General features: G+C 37.5%; 2 protein-coding genes across 3 annotated transcripts; one reads left to right on the top strand and one right to left on the bottom strand.

Annotated features, from left to right (window-relative positions):
* The first annotated feature begins 720 nt into the window (after positions 1 to 720).
* LOC114470093 (protein BTG3-like) lies at positions 721 to 1951 on the top strand. The gene is made up of 3 exons (XM_028458106.1): positions 721 to 803; positions 1417 to 1592; positions 1810 to 1951. The coding sequence occupies exons 2-3, from the start codon at positions 1420 to 1422 to the stop codon at positions 1949 to 1951; spliced, it is 315 nt and encodes a 104-aa protein (XP_028313907.1). The 5' UTR covers positions 721 to 803; positions 1417 to 1419.
* A 7995-nt stretch (positions 1952 to 9946) lies between these two features.
* Positions 9947 to 13474, bottom strand: LOC114469961 (uncharacterized). Of its 2 annotated transcripts, XM_028457902.1 has the most exons (8): positions 13265 to 13474; positions 13027 to 13163; positions 12825 to 12919; positions 12561 to 12690; positions 12136 to 12351; positions 11878 to 12055; positions 11202 to 11326; positions 9947 to 11043 (listed from the first exon to the last, which is right to left on the bottom strand). In XM_028457902.1, the coding sequence occupies exons 5-8, from the start codon at positions 12151 to 12153 to the stop codon at positions 10702 to 10704; spliced, it is 663 nt and encodes a 220-aa protein (XP_028313703.1). In that variant the 5' UTR covers positions 12154 to 12351; positions 12561 to 12690; positions 12825 to 12919; positions 13027 to 13163; positions 13265 to 13474; the 3' UTR covers positions 9947 to 10701. The 2 variants fall into 2 exon arrangements, with proteins under 2 accessions (XP_028313703.1, XP_028313702.1); XM_028457901.1 differs by lacking the exons at positions 11878 to 12055; positions 12136 to 12351 and having other exon boundaries at positions 11202 to 11314.
* Positions 13475 to 17772: the final 4298 nt, after the last annotated feature.

Here is a 17772-nt window from a genome sequence, read left to right as displayed (position 1 = left end):
ACCACGTATAACATAACACAACTACAGGGTTATGACAGCAGTTTACTATCAGTCCAAATAAAACAAATTATTTTGAACAGAAATACAGTCAACCTCATATCATTTATTCTCACCCAAACAAAACTGACATATGTACCAAGCAAAATAAAATAGTAAATACAAAACAAAAAAGCAAAAATAGATTAAAATCCAATAAGCTTGTGCTTATATTGTCCCTTTTCTCAGCCATGATATTAAAAAATTAGATAAATGATATTGTTACATAAAAATATAGTCCTTAAATTGTGCACAAAAATAAATTACCATCCTTTCTGAAGCTACTTAGCACAGCAGCTAACTAGCGATTAGCTTAAACAGTGATTAGCATTATAGTAACATTCCCTCAGAAAATACAACTTAACAAGACATTAAAACGTATATTCCATGACAGTCAATTACAGTACAGTCAGTGTTACACCATGAATATTTTCAGCTCACCTAGCAGGGAATATTTAAGTAGACTGTATGAAGCAGGCACGGATGGAGACGACAGACAACACACGTGTCTACCACAGCTAGAACCATCTGAGCATGCGCAGACTCTGCGCCGGTTGCCATGGTTTTTAACTGTCGTAAACACAACTAATCAGAAGATGAAAGCAGCTTCTGAAGTAGTTCTAAGACAAAGTCTGGTGATAAACTACATGTTTTATTCTCCCCATTTGAGTCAATAACTAAAGACGGACACAAACAAATAAAGTAAGTGTAATATTTTAAATATGCATTTTACATTGTGACCACCAGAGGCTCCCCGTGAGCAATGTGTGAGTTTTTACAGCAACATGACTTTTTTTTTTCTTCCAGGATTGAATTACTTGAGTTTTGTCAGATTAAGTTTGGTTTTAAAACACAGGATAAAATTACTTTTTTTTGTGTGTAAGTCAGTTTTAATGTTGGTATAATTTTACATTCATAAGTGCAGACAATGAAACTTGTAGCAACGTTTTTCAAAATGTATAATTATTTTTTTTATGGATAAAAAGTAAATTTAATAGGCAAGTGTTAAATTAGAGTTTGTTTCTCTTCCTTTGAAAATAAATGATATTCTTAAATGTATCTCACCTGAAAGATATGAAAGAAGATGTGTGTGTTTGCTGATCACTCAAAAGACTATAGAAATGTTAAATAATATCTAACTATATAATGATTTCTTACATCAAACTTTTGATATTTATCTGATTAACTGTTCAGTTTGTGATATTCATAGTAACTTTATGTTATTTACATGTAAGCAAACAAAAATGTTGTGGATTTTATTATAGGGTTGGGATTTTAGGTCAGGATTCTGGTTTTCTATCTCTTGACATTTTTACACCTTGTTTGGTTTTATTTGTTTTATGTATATCATCATATAAGTTTTTATTATTTTACTTATAGAGGATGAGGAACGAGATTGCAGCGGTGGTTTCCTTCTTGAAAAGGCTGGTGAAATTAAAGAATAAGGTGGAGGTGGAGAAAATGGATTTGTTTGCTGAGAGGCTAACAGTGGCGCTGCAGGAGAAGTTTGAGGGACACTGGGTCCCTGAAAAGCCCAGCAAAGGCCAGGCGTACAGGTACGCTCAGCGGGACACCCATGGTTTGTGGGTCATTCCGTCTCTTTAAAAGTGTGATAAATGAATAATTAAGGAACAATTGGTAAACATTTCAGAATTCTTTAAGACCAAAGTGCATGTGATGTCCTGAAAATGTGTTGAAATGACATGGAGTGACCCTAGCTGTCCTCTGGTCAGCCTCAGCAGCTAAAAGCGCTGATCCTTGTGTGTTTTTCAGGTGCATCAGAGTGAACGCGTTCCACAAATATGACCAGGAGCTGCTGCGTGCCTGCAGTGAAAGTGGGGTTCACTACGGTGACCTGGGGCTGCCCTGGGAAATCACTCTTTGGGTGGATCCAGGAGAGGTTTGTGGCAGGTGAGGAACAAAAACACACAATTATTCTTCACTCTGTTTTTTAGACTTTCTATTCCTAGATTTAGTTTATTGGTTTATTCAGAGCATAAACACTATACACTCTGGTCAAACCAAGCTTATGTTTAGCCCCACCCACATTTGACGTCTGTTTTACATAATACAATATCAGTTGATAATTAACAAATGTTATATACATTAAAGCCTCTGATTATTCGTGATCATGGAATTCATGTTCTGAATCAGAAAATTAAATCCAAACCTTTTTAGTTTTTGCTTTTTATTTAAAATCTGGTCCCAATATGACATGGAAATGCCTCACATGCATGTTTTGGGACAATATCATGCATATACATGCAATTATTCTTCCATAAATAGCGAGTGTTACATACACAATCTTGATCATAATCTCACTCTATGTAAACACATGATTGGGTGGGATTTCCGATAAGGATGAGATGACATCTGACTATCACTCGGGTTCATCTGATGAGGGGAGCACACGTTCCTCCCCCCTCACCGTCACCAACAGGAAGTGCCAGGTAACCCAGGGAGCAGAAGCCACACCCCCCTCACTTATTCTTAAACTGTTGGTGCTTCTGTGTTTGAACTGATCTTCAACCTTTTCTTTCCCCAGGCGTTAAATCCAGATGCTCCAGCTTGGGAACCCAAAAAGAAGCTGTCAGGAATGGTTCATAAAATTCCATAGCCTCAGCACAGCTACCGGTGCCTCCTCCACCAGAGCCAAGGCCCCCCTCATTATCTTTTGAGGGTCTTTTTTATTTTATTTTTTTTAACAATATATCAATGTACGGTAACGGTCTTTTTTATTTTTATTTTTTTAAACAATGTACAATAAACATATGTCCAATTTTACATTTTCTTTGATTTTACTTCATAAACATTAAACAGAAATTTACTGGTAGCCAGCTGCCAAACAAAACAAAAACTACACAGACAAAACATTTCAATAAAATAAAAAAATAAAACTCATATGCCTATAAATAAAAGTAAATAAGTGAACAAAAATAAAGAGGGTTTGAGGAGGAGAGGGGGTAGGGGGAGTCAGTGGGGTATTCAGAGGCTGTAGTTGTGGGTCTTTCAAAGTAATCCAGGAAAGGGCGCCATAATTTATCAAATTTATCTTCAGATCCATGAACTGTGTATTTAATGTTTTCCAAATCCATACAGGACATAACATCTTTTATTCATTGTGAATGTGAAGGGGCCGTGGAATCTTTCCACTTAAACATTATAAAATCTCTGGCCTATAATAAAGAAAAATGTAGCACTCTGAGCTGCTTTTTTAGCAAGTTAAGATCCAGGGCTACACCAAAAATAGCACAGGTTGGATCTGGCCTAATTTGGTGATACAGGACATTGAAAATTGTGTGAAAAACTGAGTTCCAAAAATTGACCAATGAAGGACAGGACCAGTACATGTGAAGCAATGTACCAGGTGCGCTACCACACTTTCCACTAGTTGGGTCCACGTCCAGATACATGCGCGCTAACTTAGCCTTGGACAAGTGCACACAATGAACTATCTTGAATTGAATGAGTGTGTGTCGAGCACACATTGATATAGTGTGAACCTGGCCATGGATAGACTCCCACATATCATCCGTAATGGTAGTATTTAAATCGTGTTCCCATTTATATTTAAACGCATCAACAGAAAAACATTGTAAATGTGAAATTAAGGTGAACAGAACCGATATTGCTCCCCTAGAGGTTGGTTTGACTGATAAAAAAATGTCGACAGAATAAGCTGGAGGTTTTTGAGAGAATTGTGCTGTCATACTCTACACATAGTGTCTAACCTGTAAAAAATGGCAAAAGTGAGTAAAGGCAATACAAAATTTGGTTGAAAATAAAGAAAAACTTGCAAATTGTCCATCTAAATATAGATCAGCGAAACATTTTAAACCTTTTCTGTTCCAAATGTGAAATACACTATCCGTCATTGAAGGAACAAATAATTGATTTGAAACAACCAGACTTTGAAGTGAAAATTAATTGAGACCAAAAATCATCCTAAAGTAAAACCAAATTCTGAGAGACTGATGGACTACTATATTATTACTAGGTAAAGACAAGACAAGAGGAAATGATGAACCTATAGTTGCAGGTAAGGAAATCTTATTGTCCACATGAGACTCCATGGTGACCCAAACGGGGGAAGACGGTTCCAAGTAATAGTGTTTCCAATACAGCATCGACCTGATATTTGTGACAAAGTAATAGTATTAAGAAGAGTTTTCCTCAATCTTGGATGTTTAACATTCCAAATAAAAGGCCTTCTTAACATCAATGGGAACATTGTTATCATTAAATACAATTTAAAAATGGCTGATCTATGTCTTTTCTTTTTTAATAAGTTTTTATAGCTTAGATACTGGTCGTTTTTGAAAAGTCTTTTGCAATTTAGACTGTTATAGTTTGTATCACCTGAATTAAATTGTGTATTTAAATAAGAATACTACACATGGTTAGAAGTAGTGTATTATTTTGTTTTGTTTTTTTTAATTTTTTTTACTTTGTCTGCACATGCTGAAGAAGGTCAACACCACAAGAAGTGCAATCTTTTTAAGACAGCAATGCATGTTTTGTTTAATATATTTATTGCATAACTGAGACCATCACCAGCCCTCCCTAAGGAAGGGTAAGAAATACTTTATTAAAAGGAGGATATAAAAAGAGAGGGCAGTGTTACACTTAGGTGAGGGAGAAGAGAACAGGGAAGAAGGAGTCAGGGTAGGAAATGGAAAGGGTGGGGAAGAGTTGACTGTTTTAAAGTGAGAGTGAGATGTGATGTTATAGTTGTGCATATTGTGCATATTGTGTTGTATAATCAGTTCAGCCAGTCTGGTGACCAGTGTGAAGAAATTGAAGCAGGTGACACAGCACCCAGCTTAAATATAATGGTGGTGGCCGTGAACAGTGGTGGTTATACCTAAAACTGGTATTTGGGATCAAAGTGTCTAAGGTTAAGCCCAATATGAGCTTATCCCACAGCCCAAGGCATGCCAGTGCATCCATAACCAATGTATGTGCAAGAACCTGGACCCAAAGATGACGTCAGGCCGGCAAAAAAAAGTGGTTTTTGTGTGTTTTTAATCTTTTAACTCGTTGGACATTGAAGGAAAACATTAAAATGCTATAAATTATGATAAAACTTAAGCATAAAACAAATGTCTAAATGTGAATCATAAAATTTAATTACTAATTTGTTTAAAAAATGTCTTAGAAGTCATTAATGTCAACTTTTCGCCTCAAACAATAATCCGATTAAATTTGGGCATCGCCATTTTGGATACTTCTTACAATTAACATTTACAAAATTGTCAAGTCAGGACAACTCTGTATTTCTGCTAGCATAGAAAGTATGGATAAATTAGATTTAAATCCAACGTTTTGGTCCTTAGGTGTCATCCTGTGCCTTGGACGTTATGACATTTTTCCCAAAAAGAGCAGAAACATTACAAGGGAGGGATTTTGACGTTGCACTTACAAGGAAAGGAGAAATTGGAATATGGGAAAATGCCATTAGAAAGCCAAATTACATGCATATTTTTGATGTCCTGTCTTTAGAACTTAAGTATATTCTGTATTGATACACACACAGGTACTCAGTGTATGTATTAAACAGATTATATTTAATACATACACATTCTAAGTATAATTAGGCCAGTGGTTCTCAACCTTTTCAGCCCACGACCCCCATGAAGATTGAAGAACAGTCATGTGGAGACAGGGCCGTCTATAAGAAGGAATAAAGGGGAGAGATTTTTGGTGTTCATCCATAAAGTCAGCAAAATGATGGTCCATTGTTCTATGAATCTAACTACATTTATTTATCTATCTGAATTATATTTACTGTTATCCAGGAAGTTTTTCATTATTTGCACCATATTATATAGTCATCTTAAATATGTAAATCCTTGTTTTAATCCAAAACAGCTGACGTATCTGACACACACACGCACGCACACACACGCTTTTTTTTTTTTTCCTGCTTGCTCTCGGAGGAGACGGACACTATTTTTCCCTCTCCCTCATTTTCCCTGCTTGCTGCTCTTTTGTCTTGTTTTGTCTTGTTTAAATCTAACAGGAGCCTCTATCAGCATCCCAATCCTGAATCTAATCATGGAATTGATTATCTGGTCTTTCTTCGCTTTTGGTCAAATTTCTCTACTAGAAGGACAGGCAATGGGAGAGTTCACAAGTCCTGAGGATGTGGAAGACGTCCACCACCAGATTAGAATGTATGATATCGGGTCTTCTGCTGATTGGATCTGGCATTTTCCTGAATTATCGCAAAATTGGATTACGTTGGCAGCACTATTGGAAGCCGCAGTTAACGACGAAAGGAGCCAAACTCTCCGAACTCTCTCAGATGGATTCCACCATGGAACTTTAAGAGGAGGATAGTTTGTCACAAAGGATATGGCCACACTATTGAATTACTTATCGAACTGACCAGGAACAGTAGGGCTGGCAGCCATGTTATGGCTAGCTCGTCTAAAAACACCTTCTCCATTCTCATTCTCCCCCCCCCCGGTCCTACACCTGGACCCAGCTCTGCCAACGAACTCTGGAGGTCATCTCTATGTGAGAGTCAGCAGCAGAGTCTGAGTAAACAGGCTTATCTCAACGAACACTTTCACTCCCCCTACATCACTACATATCCTGTCTTTGTCACCTTCTCCTCTGGCTCCAACCCTCCTCCCTCTCAGAGATTGGGCAGTAGGGGGCGCGCCATAAGGGCAGCGCCCAACTGTGGCTGACCTGCGAACTACCCATCCTAAAGATCCATCCCCTGTGCTAACGTGCTGTTGTATTGAATTGAATGTTGTGTTTGTTGGTTTCTGTCGCAATGTTGCTGAAGAGTTTTTTTCATGATCCCAAACTCTGCCCCTGTCTACAAGGGCCTAGTTTGAGTTTTGCCTTTTTTATCTCTTCTTCCTCCCCATCGTTGTTATCCCATTTCTCATCTAAATAAGGGGCGCCGCCCTTGTAGCGAACCGCAGTTTTCCCGCTCTTGCGCTCCCATGTTATGATTGTCTTTTCATGTTTTCTTGGACGGGATGAAACTGAAATGTAATTTTGTAGCTTTGGAACATGTGCAATGACAAATAAACTTAAGTCTAACTCTAACACACACACGCACACACACACACACAGGGATCCATCCTGCTCTCAGGCCTGGGGCTGATTCCGGGAAACGAGGAAGTGTGTGGGAAAGTGAAAGTGAAAGCTCGTGAGGAGAGGATAAAAGCTGAGCTTCACAGCATCAGAAGATCAGACTGAGGATCTACAGCCATGATTCCTCCACCTGCTGCTCTGCTGTCCACAGCCCTGGCTCTGATGGTTCTGATGGTCTATGGTGCTGAAGGTACCAGGAGTCTTATTCATCTGGTTTATATACAGCTTCTATTACCTAATTATTGCCTTTTTCTTATTTGTTTGCTCATTTGTCTGTTAGAAGGATTACGTGAAAAATATTAGATTTTGACAAAATTTTCACCAAAGTTAGACCTTAGGACAGTGCTTCTCAAAGACTGTGTTTTATTTGTATTTTTTTTAAATAAAAAAAATACAAAATTAAAAAATGCCACATGTGATCATTGGGGAAATTCAAAAATTCCTCTCAGTTTGTTTTTGACCAAAGATTTAAAGCTCTATGGAGGATGTTTGACTCTGAGTGATCTTATTTTAAACATGATATCATCAGATGTATCAAACACATTCTACATTATTATTCATTAACGTGATATTTAAACTCCCCTTTGCAGGACATCCAGCCGCTCGGTCTGAGAGGTGTCTGTGTACGGGGAGGAGCTTGGTAAATACGGCTCAGATGATCCACCAGAAGGACTTAGAGACAGTCCTCCAGGATTCTGTCCTCCATCGACCCAGCATGTTCTGCACTAAAACAGAGATCACCATGTGAGTGCTGATGCAGGGAGAACCTGCATACCTCTGCCAGGGTTGGGGTCAATTATAATTGTAATCGTGTAATTGAGAATTAATTACAATTTTTGTGAAATTATATTTGGAATTGAAATTTTAAAAATGCGTTGCTCGTAATTGTAGATGAATTGTAAATGAGTTCAGATAATTGACTTTGTAATTGAAGTTGCCATGAAAATTCTATAAAAATGATCAATAATAATTTAAAGCAAAACTGGGATTATTATAATAAATTACAATTAATATTTAATTATTAAAATATGTTACAGATCAAGCTTTCCCACATTTTACTATTTAAAAAAAAATTCTAGCTTAATACTCACGTAAAAAAAAGGCTCAGATGCCCCCACCAAAAATATTAAAACCTATGTTTTCATTGATTATTAAACCTAACAAGGTTACCAAGCAGTAGGAAACATATTAGATGATAGATATTTGTTTTTAGTGTATTTTACAGCTGATTTAGGACGTTATAAGAGATGCTAACAGAAAGCTAACACAAGAGGAAGGTTAACATTTGTTAGGTTATTTATTTCAGGCTTAGTAATTGTGATTCATTATAATTGAACTTTAGCAATTGAGAACATAATTGTAATTGACTTTCTGAGGATAAAAATAATGTCGTATTTGAACATGAGAAATTAAAAATGTAATTGACCCCAACCCTGACCTCTGCTGATACACACAGAGACAGGTCACACATCAGTGTGTGTGTGTTTATTTGACATGCCAACGTCTCTCCTCAGTGGAAAGAAATGCGTCTCTTCTTCGTCTCTGTTGGGAAAGATCATCATCAGGAGGAAGGACGGGCGAGAGCCTGGGTCGAGGTGAGGCTCAGCCTCTGATTGGCTGTGACCTTTGGAGTCTCTACCCAACGACGCCCTGTTGTTTGTTTCACCTGTAAATATTGCTGTTCAAACTATGATGAAGAATAAAAACCATTTGAATGAGTCTGTGTTCCTCATTCTGTGCCTGCAGCTCCACCACACGGCCAACAGAGGGCATCCTAAACATTTCCTTGGATTGAAACACCACCTCAGAGAAGTGGTGGGAAATATTATCGCTTTATATTTAAAGCTTTGTTCATAAAGATAATAAATATACCACAGAATAGATATAAGTTTATTAGTGGTGGTACTCAATGGAAAAAAATTATCTAATTAATGAATCTTGATTCATCTAAATTTGAGAAGCTATGTTTTTCCATTTTAAATGGATTTTGGTTTATGACTGAATCAATGAAAACAATAAATGAGCTTAAACAACAAAATAGTGTTTATTATTTCCATCACTGAGTGCTAACATGATGTGCAATATGAATAAAGAATATTATGATTGCATTTATCACAAAGCACAAAGTTAATTTCACTGGCTTTATTCATGCTTTTTTAGATTTTTGGTAAACTTTCTAAAACCAATGTGTTTTTGTGTATTTAAATAAAATCCTGCACTTGGTAGAACATTCCAGAGAAGTGGAAACTGAACAGTGCAAAATAGCCATTTTGATACCACAAGACTTTTTTTTATATATATCATTAGTTTGTGATCATTATTGATTGCTATTATGATGTGTAACAAACACAGAGTAGCCAGGATTAGTGCACAAAAGTGACAAGATTCACCAGCTCAGATATTTTTATACTGCATTTTATTTATTTATTTATTTTTCTTCTTATTTCTCTTGATTTTCTTTAAACTGCATTTCATTTGAACTAGATTTATATTTGACAAAGTGAAAGTATATAATACAGTTGTTAAGATTTTGTGTTTTTCTTTATTTAAAAAATAATAATTTAAAATTTTAAAATATATTTTAAATCAGTAATGGTTATTATTTATTTATTACTTGACACTTCATGCGACCGCATTTACATTTCAGGCGTTGAAAAACACAGAGTTAGAATATCTGTGATATGAAATAAACAGAGCAACTGATGAAGCTGATGAATTTAGTCTGAAATAGTCTTTCTACATAACAGTTCATAAGTTGGGTCAGACAACGCTATCTGTAGCACCGCTTCTAGCCCCGCCCACCACCGAGAGTGGTTGACTGGCCATTACAATAATTTATTCAATTTAATTCAACTATATTTATATAGCGCTAACTACAACAAATGTAATCTCAAAGCACCTGAAACAGAAAAGAGAGAGAAGAGCGAGGAGAAGGTATAGACTGCAGAAAAACATGATACAGTATTAGCAGGTCTGCCTGCATGGAAACACCTGGTGCTAAACTATGTGTGAGTGGAATGAGAATGAGCATGGGGTGGACATCAGTCAGTGTAAATGGTATGTAAGCAGTGTGATGGGTATACATTGAGGTTCAGAAGTGGGAGGTTGACTGAAACCCGGCACAACCTTGTCTGACTGGACTTTCTTTGGATAAATGCCAGGTAGGTCCTGAAACACGGCTTTCTGGAACATGTGAAGAACTAGACACCTGAAGAACATTGGATGAACTTTGAGAAAGATTTGGGGAATCAATTTGGTCATCCAAACCATGTGAAACTTGGTCACCAAATGAACGAGCAACAACTGAATTTTGAGCAAATACCTGAATATTACTGTGCACAATATTGAGGTGCTTCCTAAAGCCTGCATAAGTTTGAAACTGAAGTCTGCAGTTTGGCTGACAGCAAAGCAACTTATACTTAGGCCCAGGATAATAACAATGTTCAACTCTTAAATGGGAAATCAACTGCTGACTGCTGGGATAAACTTCCTTACACAAAAAACACATCAACATTATCCTCGCAAAACCTCCAAGAGACTGCCTTGCCTTTAACTAAGGGTTGTGAGAAGTACTTCCTGGTTAAGAAGTTTGGCTCTCATGTCTTGAACTCTTGGCGACTCCTTCATTTTTCCCATATCAATATTATAAACTGTTGTCTGGAGAAAGGTGTAGAAATGTACAAGTGCCCTATCATAAGACGCATTGAATACAAAATGAGCTTTAAATAGCTCATCAAATGCCCCAATGAAACGGTTTGCCTGGCAAGGGATGAGATGTTTGTCCATGGAGATGTAGAAGCTGTCGATGTTCCTCTTCTGGCGACCAACGGCTAGGAGGTATGGCTGCTGGCACTGCTGATTCCGAAGATGCTCCTCCAAACTGCAGCAAGACTAAGGGTTTACACAAGGACAGGGGACATTTGACACAAGTTAAATCAGAGAAAACAGCATGACAGAAGTGAACACAAACACCCTCTGTAACTTGTCTAATTTGTTTCATCCACCTCTAAACCTTTAAACATGATAAAAATGAATAAATATTAAATTACCTTGTGAAAGACGACAAGTTTTTTGACTGCATCAGAGGCGCTTATTTTTGGAGATTTCGGTCCCCCAGGTGGTGGCGGAAGGAGATATAACAGCAACAAAAGGGAGGCCATCTCTTTGTCATAAGCTATAGACAAAGAACAGACAGAATGAATTGACGGCAAATACTTTGAAATGCATTAATTAAATTTGATATTTTTAATTAAAACGAGATTAGAATAAAGAACATTTTCCTGTTGAAAGTTTGTGAATCCTGGAGGCTGAACAGAATGGTTTGCAAAGGGTTAAAAGCAGTTACAATGTTGAAAAGATTGAAAATCCTGATTTTTTTTTAGTTGATGTGTGCTGCAATAAATTGTAAATTGACAGTTAAAGGATGTTAGTGAAGCAAGAGCTGAGAGAATATAGCCCCCAATATATCTGATTTAAAAACATCAATCCTCAAATGTTTAAATGGTGAATATAATGCTTTAAATTTTATTATCAACTAGTGACCAACCATAAGCCTTCACTTAGTAGTAGGCAGTAAACATCTTCTTTTGAGTCATTCACGTTTATTTCTTAGCGAAGAAATAAACAATCTACATTGAAGAAATTTAGTTACAAAAAAATTAATAATTATTTAATAGAGTTTTGGAATGTAACTGCTTGTAACAAATTCTAAAGAGCAAAACTCACTTGTTGCCTCATCACTTCCTGGTTGACTCTCTGCTGACTGAACCAATTCACGCAGCTCCGGTGTTGAGGTGAGCTGCTTGGCCTCTTTGATGACGTTAGATCTGAAGATCGGATCCCATTTCGGAAGCAGTCTGGTGGATACCTCATCATCAAACAGAAGAGTGAAGTCTTGATTCACCTGTGAGAAAGAAAATATATTACTACCACCTTCAGAACCAAATTTCAAGTCCTTCTCAACATAGACCACTGCATACTTACTAATCCTTTTGTATCCATGAATCTTGGGAAGACAGACAGGATATCAAGAATTTTGGCAGGGTCATTGATAAGTTTGACGATGTTGAAATGTCTCTCTCATCTTTTGGAGAATTAAAGAAGTGTCTGTTGCATGGTTGAGCAAAGAGATTGCCTCTTGGCAGGCATCTCCCTCAAGCTGCTTGTCAACATCCCTGGATCGTTGCAAATTAGGGCCCCCTGAAGGAAAGAACACAACAGTTTAAAGAAAATAAGCCCTATCTGCTGATCAGATAGGTAAATAAAAACAAAATAACATTTCAGACCTACAAACAGAGTTGTGGAAAAGGTGAGAACATTAGACCCTTAAACCCTTTTCATTCAATTCTATACTGGTTGACGTCAAAAATAGTGACTATAGTCTAAAAGGCACTTAGCAAGTATGTTACCTCCTCCTCCCCCTTGCGAAAAGCCAGTGGGGCTATTTGGAGCTACAGATCCTCGTCGACTCTTTCTTTTGACTGTCTTCAGACGCCAAGAAATGTAGCCTGTGCTGCTTGCAGCATCATAGAAGTGTTCCTAAAATGGAAATTAATTCACAATGTGTTGTCACTCATAAGTAATCTTAGAATTTGAACATCCCCTCAAACACAACCCAAAACATACAAATTATGTAAAAAAAAACCAAAATAAATAAAAGTAAAATAACATACATAGCCTTTCTTGGAGTAAGGGTCTTTGAGGGACGGGAACACAGTCACTATCCCCAGAGCATATTTCTTCTCTAACAGCTTTGGTGGGGATGTGCCTGAGAAGAAAGATTGAGTTGGAATTATTTATGTTATTTGCATTCTTTATGTAATGGTTAAACAGTTATTTTTCTTATCAAAGTCTTAATAAAGAGGACAAGATTACCCATGTTTATCAATCATGTGGGCCACTATTATATTGACCAGTTTTCTTCTGGTAGCATCTGTAAGAGTTTGTGTTGTGTGATATTCCTCGAGAACCTCTTTACCACCTGAACTGGTTTCAAGTAATGTTTCGATCAACTTAAGGGAAAAAAAAGAAAGCCAAGAAAAATTGTGATTAACAGCAGAATAATAGATAGATACATTTAAAGAAATCTGTGAGAAGTGAGCATTGTTGCAACCTTTTTAGCAGACGCTGCATTGATTATTCCTTCAACTCTGGATTTCTTCCTAGGGACCTCATCTAGAAGTATAGTTGATGCACTTGAACTGAAGCTAGATTCAGACCACTCAGATGGAGAGGACAAGGAGGAATCGGAAAACCCTAGAAGGAAAAGAAAAACAATTATTTTGCACTGCAAAAGTGAATTACATTAATTCCACAATATACTTAACACTGTTGACAGATTCGAGAAAAAAATATATAGGTTACACCATCTGGAATTGGATTGGGTCATACCATTGACCTCTACATTTCTTACCAGCATAAATGGCTAAAACCAACCCGCACCGCCTGCCCCGAGCTTCTGCCTCTATTTACAGAACCCGCCCCAACCCAACCAGCAAGAATAAAATCCACAGACATAATGGTCATAGTAATCCGTTATATTTCAGCTAGTATGCATGGAAAGTGGAAACAGACTCCATATTGCAACAGCTGCATCATTAGCACATTTCACCGAACACTTCGGTGAACAGGTGCTTTCTTCACCAAGCAAGCGTAACAAAATAACTGCAAACTCCTGACCTTATCTTTGACCGCACTTCCTCCTCCATGTTGTTACGGTTAGTAAAGAAAAAAGGATATTCCACATGGTGCACACGCCTCACGGTGCTAGCCAGCGCTGATGAGCTGTGCAGGTGTGATGCATTCATGGACAGTCGTAATGTTCTAAATTGGCCAATGGGAGCCCAAACACATAACTTCACGCACACACACAGTACCTTTTTAATTTACATGTTATTATACATGGACACATCACACGAAAAGGTGACTGTCCGTTCAAATTACCCGCCCCAACCCAAACCGACGTTAATTGACAATATCTTCACCCGCTCCGGTGCAACCGCATGTTAATGTCCAACTCATAGATAAAATATATTAGAAAGTAGATATTTCATTTTCAAATGCTGCCTGTCATTTGACACTATTGATAATTTTGAATTAGTTAACTTACCTTCAGTGAAAAACTCCTCTCGACTTCAGCAGCAGCTCTAGCAGATGGAAAATGGCGCGCACAGCATCAATGCACGGGGTTTCAAGCCTGAAGTCCAGGGGCATTGCTGAAGCAAGGCACATTAACACTGTAGAGATGTAAGGAGGACATCGCTACAGTGTTGATTTGCTTGGACGTGACTAACTCTGTTAAACAACTCCAACACTGAACACCATTTGAATCAGAATGTGTTAAAATAACACCCTAAGAGTGGAAATCAACTCTGATTCATTTACGTCTGAAATATTAACACTCCAATTTTTGCTGTGTAGTGTATTTTTACTATGGGAGATGTTCTTATGTCACCTGCTGTCCTTAAACATAAGGTGGAAAAGTGGTGGAAAGGATTTAAAAGTGGTGAAAATGTCTTGAAAGTGGGAAAAAATGTGCAGAAATGGCATTTGAGAAGTGGCAGAATTTGGAGTAATGTATTAAAATGCTTTAATAGGAGCAAAAATATGGCAAGAAAAAGTGATGAAAATAGGTTACAAAAATATGGTAAGTGTGGTGTTGTTGCAGAAAAATGGTAAAAAAATAAATATTTGAAAATAAAAATAAAACATTTTTAGTTCCTTAAAGGCATGTGTGATGTATGCATACTAAATTAGGTGAATGCGTGCGCAAGCTCGGTTCAAAACAACCTGAGAACTGCATTTTTTTATCAGCACACGACTTTTCTTTCTTCTAAAAACAACACGATGCCATCATGTTTTATTGTTGATTTCACAAATAGGAGAACCAACAATCCAGGACTTACATTTTACAACATACCGGCTGGTATGTTGTAAAAGTAGAATAGACGAGACTTAAAGTTGCGTGCTATCAAACAGAGGCTGACAGCTGACGTATCTGACAAACACGCACGCACGCAAGCACGCACGCACACACACACAATTTAGCTAAGAATGCCCATAAAAACCTTGTTCCACGAGCCAAAACTGCCCCTGTATGTTGTCAACTTATTATTCCCTGGAGCAAAACGTTGTTTACGGGAGCTCCGCAGCGAAGCCTCCGCTACTTGTACCGCTGTGTGCACCACCCCTCCTGCCCCCAGCTCACACACATACACGGCGGTGCTCGTCACCTGAAGCTGCCGAGCTGCGATACATCATGGACCGCTACTTGGTTAAAACCAGACAACCATCCAACAAAGTGAACCGATTCAAGTTCCTCCGTCATGTCCACCCAAAGTTCCACAAACACGGGGACAGAGATGAACCCGTAGGAACAATTATGAACTGGAAACTCAACTAAAGCTAACTATGCTAAGCTAACCCACCGACACACTGGGCTAAGAGCTAATGCTAACCACTCCATATAAGGAACAAACCAAATAAAAAACACGTCTTACTGTCATGAAGCCACAGAGAGCCATCGATTTGTTTATGGTCAGATTTAACACTTTACTATGGAAGAGTAAAAGTTAAACATGTCACACGTTGTGTGAAATAAATGTTAACATAAATAATAATGTCACTATTAATCCGCCCAAACTTGCGAAACGTAATATTTTTAAATTATATTTCACGTGTTCACAGACAAAGCTGGTCCCATTAGTCTAATGTAACTATTGAGATTATTACACCTAAATATACTAAATGATTAAATCATCAGCTTGATCTGGTTTAATTATAGGAAATCAGAGTTATTTATTAACCATAACTTTATGTAACTCATTATCAGATACATACCTGTCAAGTTTTGGAATTGAAAATAAGGGAAATTTTCTGGCGCCCACTACGAGACGTCCCACCCACTTAACCAAGCTCCAGTCTCCCTTATATTTTAAGATAGATGTATAAGAAATCTAAAATACCCACTTGTCAACCACTTACTAAATACAATTATGTGATTAGAATCCGGTAGGTCGACCTTTATTAACATTAAAATGCTGTGAACATTCCTCCTAGGGCTGGGTGATATGGACCAAAACTCATATCTCAATATATTTTCTCAAAATGATGATATACAATAAAAATCTTGATAATTTTATCAAATAAAGTCTGACCAGAAAGACAATTCTGGGTTAAATTTGCTGATGCAAAATGCCACACAGGGACATTTATTAACAAACAGCTGCACAATATGTGCACTCATCAATCATCTAAATGAGCTTTACATGTTCTCCTATAGTATTTTGTTTCATATGATTCATGAAATATTATAGTTTTCTATATCGCCAAAATAGAAAACTCGATACATCTTGAATCTCGATATATTGCCCAGGCCTAATTCCTAAATTATAAAACAGCCTAAATAAAAACATAAATGTGTATATGAAGCACGTGTTTATTTAATAGACTTACAGTTCATATACAAGTCAACACGTTGCATATTTACTGTTAATTTCACATTGTTTGTCTTTAAGTTAAAGATTAACATTTTATTTTCATTATATAATTTCTGATATTTTTTCATGCTCACTCGTGGTTCTCTGGTATTCACTAATGACTTATTAAACACATTTATTACAGACTTTACATTCTTTAACACTTTTTTAAAGCAGTGTAAATTTGTGGAGCTTGTGATTGATTGATTTTTCATGGTGACTTCCGTCATTCCTTCCACTGTGGTAGATATTAAAATCTCAGTTATTAATCTAACAGAACGTGTAACTGTGTCACATCCTGCTGCTCTTTAGGAAGATAAACTCTCTGTCACATTTCACAACGTATTTACACCAGTTCTTTGTTTTTTTTCGCTGGAACGTCTTCATTCATTCATCTGTTTTCTGAGTTGTTTCTGGGTTTGTTGCCGCTGTCGGTACTAATCTCGCGAGAACTGCCACTCAGGACACTTCAGATGGCAGTTCTTGTGCGGCTAGTGACGGCGTTCAGTTTAGTAAGACATCTTTTAATTATTATTACATTAAAATATGGGATAATTATGGGAAAATACTAATTCCAATCTACGACGTGACAAGGGTCCCTTGTCACTGACGGGCACGTGGCGTTCGCATAGGCTCCACCTCCTCCCTTGTAGTATGGCCACTACGAGAGCACAAGGCTGTTCGCCAGCTCGTGGCGCTAGGGCCTAATAAAATAGCACAAAAACAGCAACAAGAGTACACAAAAAAAACTGCAACAAAAACAAACAAAACACAGAAAAGAACAAATCACCTGCACGGTGAGTGATTAGGTGCAGTAAACAAAGTGAATAAAGAAGCCATTTCTGAATCAAAGCTGCTGATTCTCAAGAAGGAGCTCATTCTGCATCCTTTCACTTTCATTTCTTCAGCTGATGGTTTATTAGTAGTTAGAGAGAAACAGGAAGTGAGAGTGAAAGCCATCAATGCCCTGACAGTTGCACACAATAAGCAAATGTGGGAAAGTCCCAGAAAGCCTCACAGAGCAGAGCTCTGTTTGGAACTGTGTGAGCACCAGGCATAGGACAAGAGTAACACACACAGGAAGTCATAGGAAAATAATAAAACACACACACACACACACACACAGAAGCTCTGATGTGGATTC

The sequence above is a fragment of the Gouania willdenowi genome, chromosome 9 (assembly GCF_900634775.1).
Source record: "Gouania willdenowi chromosome 9, fGouWil2.1, whole genome shotgun sequence".
NCBI lineage: Eukaryota > Metazoa > Chordata > Actinopteri > Blenniiformes > Gobiesocidae > Gouania > Gouania willdenowi.
This window is presented reverse-complemented; position numbering and strand designations above follow the sequence as displayed.

Coding starts and splice junctions, on each gene's coding strand:
- LOC114470093 (XM_028458106.1), top strand. CDS start 1,420: ATGAGGAACGAGATTGCAGCGGTGGTTTCCTTCTTGAAAAGGCTGGTG. Junction 1,593..1,809: donor AGCAAAGGCCAGGCGTACAG/GTACGCTCAGCG, acceptor TGTGTTTTTCAG/GTGCATCAGAGTGAACGCGT.
- LOC114469961 (XM_028457901.1), bottom strand. Junction 11,315..12,560: donor TTCGCAAGGGGGAGGAGGAG/GTAACATACTTG, acceptor CTTATGACAAAG/AGATGGCCTCCCTTTTGTTG. Junction 11,044..11,201: donor AACTTGTCGTCTTTCACAAG/GTAATTTAATAT, acceptor GTAAACCCTTAG/TCTTGCTGCAGTTTGGAGGA.